At 27.3% G+C, this 2093-nt stretch overlaps 1 protein-coding gene across 1 annotated transcript; it reads left to right on the forward strand.

Moving 5' to 3' along the window:
- Nucleotides 1-1204: 1204 nt before the first annotated feature.
- EIN_141070 (hypothetical protein) lies at nt 1205-1810 on the forward strand (the record flags this gene model as incomplete). The annotated part of the gene is made up of 1 exon (XM_004254762.1): nt 1205-1810. One exon carries the CDS (start codon nt 1205-1207, stop codon nt 1808-1810), a length of 606 nt encoding a protein of 201 aa, XP_004254810.1.
- Nucleotides 1811-2093: the final 283 nt, after the last annotated feature.

Consider the following 2093-nt stretch of genomic DNA (forward strand, 5'->3'; position numbering starts at 1 on the left):
TAAATTTATTCCAAAATAGTTGCTGCTTCCTTTTGCTTTTACCACTTTCAATCAACTCTCTGAAAGATCGAATTTTTGCAATTTGAAAGAAAACGTTTTTCCCATCGTTGACAGGTATTTATTTTTTTGAAATGTGGCGGAAAATTAATTATCGTTTTGTCAAAGTTTGTCTTTGTTCTGAGAACTGTTTCGTTTTGAATTTCTACTGTGTTACTTTTTAAGAAAGAGGTTCGTTTTTGCAAATGATGTATTTGATTATTAAAACATAATGTGGTATTTGTTTACAATTCTAATAAACAGGGGTCTCCAAAATCGTGTTGTCCAAAAAGAAGGTAAAAAAGAGATGAGAATGACTATAAACTCATGTTCATATGAGCAAATTTCTTTTTTGGTTAAAAAGTGATGACGCGTGGATTTAGGCATACGATTTTGGAGACGTCTGCTAATAAATCACACATTTTAAACACCCCTTCTTTTTCTTTGATTAATGTGCCTTATCTAACATAAATTCATTCTTGTTAAACTGAAAATGGAAGAAACTTAGTATCAAAAGGATGTTTGGGCTTTATAATTAAACCTTTTTCATGCGTTCTTAAATAGTGAATTATTGTTCTGGGGATTACACACCCAAATAACATTTTTCAAAGATACTTTTGGTGGTTTATTGGTCTTTTTTTGAAAAGTGTTGAGTCAAAAAAGCACATTCTGCATTTTTGGGAATTTAAAAATGTTATTATTTTAGTATCTTTTTAAAAAAGAATCAAATTTGAAATTTTAGTTTTTTTTAATTGTTTTGGAAATGGTGAACCATTTATTTCCGGATTTACGGTATACATAAACATATAAATAATAAAATAAACAATTATAATAATTGTACAAATATTTTCAAAAACATTGTTTAATTAATGGAAAATGCAAATTATTAAAAATTTGTTTGATTTATATTTGAACAGTATTTTTTATTTGACATTTTTGAAGTTTTTACATAATTATTTATTTTCGAACTAATTTTTGTATTGTTTAATTAAAAGGATACGTTGGCAACCAAAACATTATTAAAACCGATTGTTTTTCAAAATAGGCAGTAGTTTTGAAACAAATCAATTTAAAAAAACTACAAGAAAATGATACGTTTCGTATCATCAAATAAGAAAATCTTTTTTAATTGACATATAAAAGTATTTATTTAAGACTTTCAAATTCAATGTTATTTCTCTTTTTTGTTGTTGCTTTAAGCGAAACCCTTTACTACAACGTAAACACCAAATCAACCAATGTCATAGACTATGAGAGATATGATGTTGATACATGTTACATGACTAAAGATAGCGAATTTTTCCAAATTACTGTTGCCTCTAAAGTTTACACCCGAAAATATTTCACCGACGTTGAATGCAAGAAACCTGGTTCTACAGCAACAGAAAACATTCAATTTGAAGATAAAAACTCCAAATGGAAGAAAACTATTGATGCCAAATTTACAAAAAAAGTCGTCTTTACTGCTGAAAAAAAAGCTAGTTGCCCAAACAAGGACAAAAAGATGGCTGGTGTTTATAAAAACGATGTCTGCTATAAAGATGGTGAAAAATACAAAAAGGCTATTATTCTTAATGAATCCGGTGTTAAAAAGTGGTCTCTAGCTGTTTATAGCGATGCTACTTGCACAAAACAAACAGAAACTCCGAATAAGGTAGAATGCAATAAGTGTACTTCTGATGTTTATACTGCTTGTTATGAATCATTAACCCCAGATTCATCTGTTCTCACTTTTGTTCTGTTTGCTTTTGCAATCATTGCATTCTTTTTCTAAGCAAATTTAGCAATTGTAATTTGTTGTTTTTTTTTTGTAAAAACAACATTTTCTGAAAATAAAGTTATTATGTTTTTCATATGTCACATTTGATTGTATATAAATTATATCTTTGTATAATCAAAAAATAATTTGCTACTTCATGTTGCAAAAATAAAACAAGCAAGTTTTTTTTAAAAAAAATAATTTGTATTCTTTAAACCAAATCTAATTTGGGTCATTTACAACTTGTAACTTTTTGGATTAATAACACAAAAAATTAGAGTATTATAATGCAATCAAC

The sequence above is a fragment of the Entamoeba invadens genome (assembly GCF_000330505.1).
Source record: "Entamoeba invadens IP1 unplaced genomic scaffold scaff_1105074725511, whole genome shotgun sequence".
NCBI lineage: Eukaryota > Evosea > Mastigamoebida > Endamoebidae > Entamoeba > Entamoeba invadens.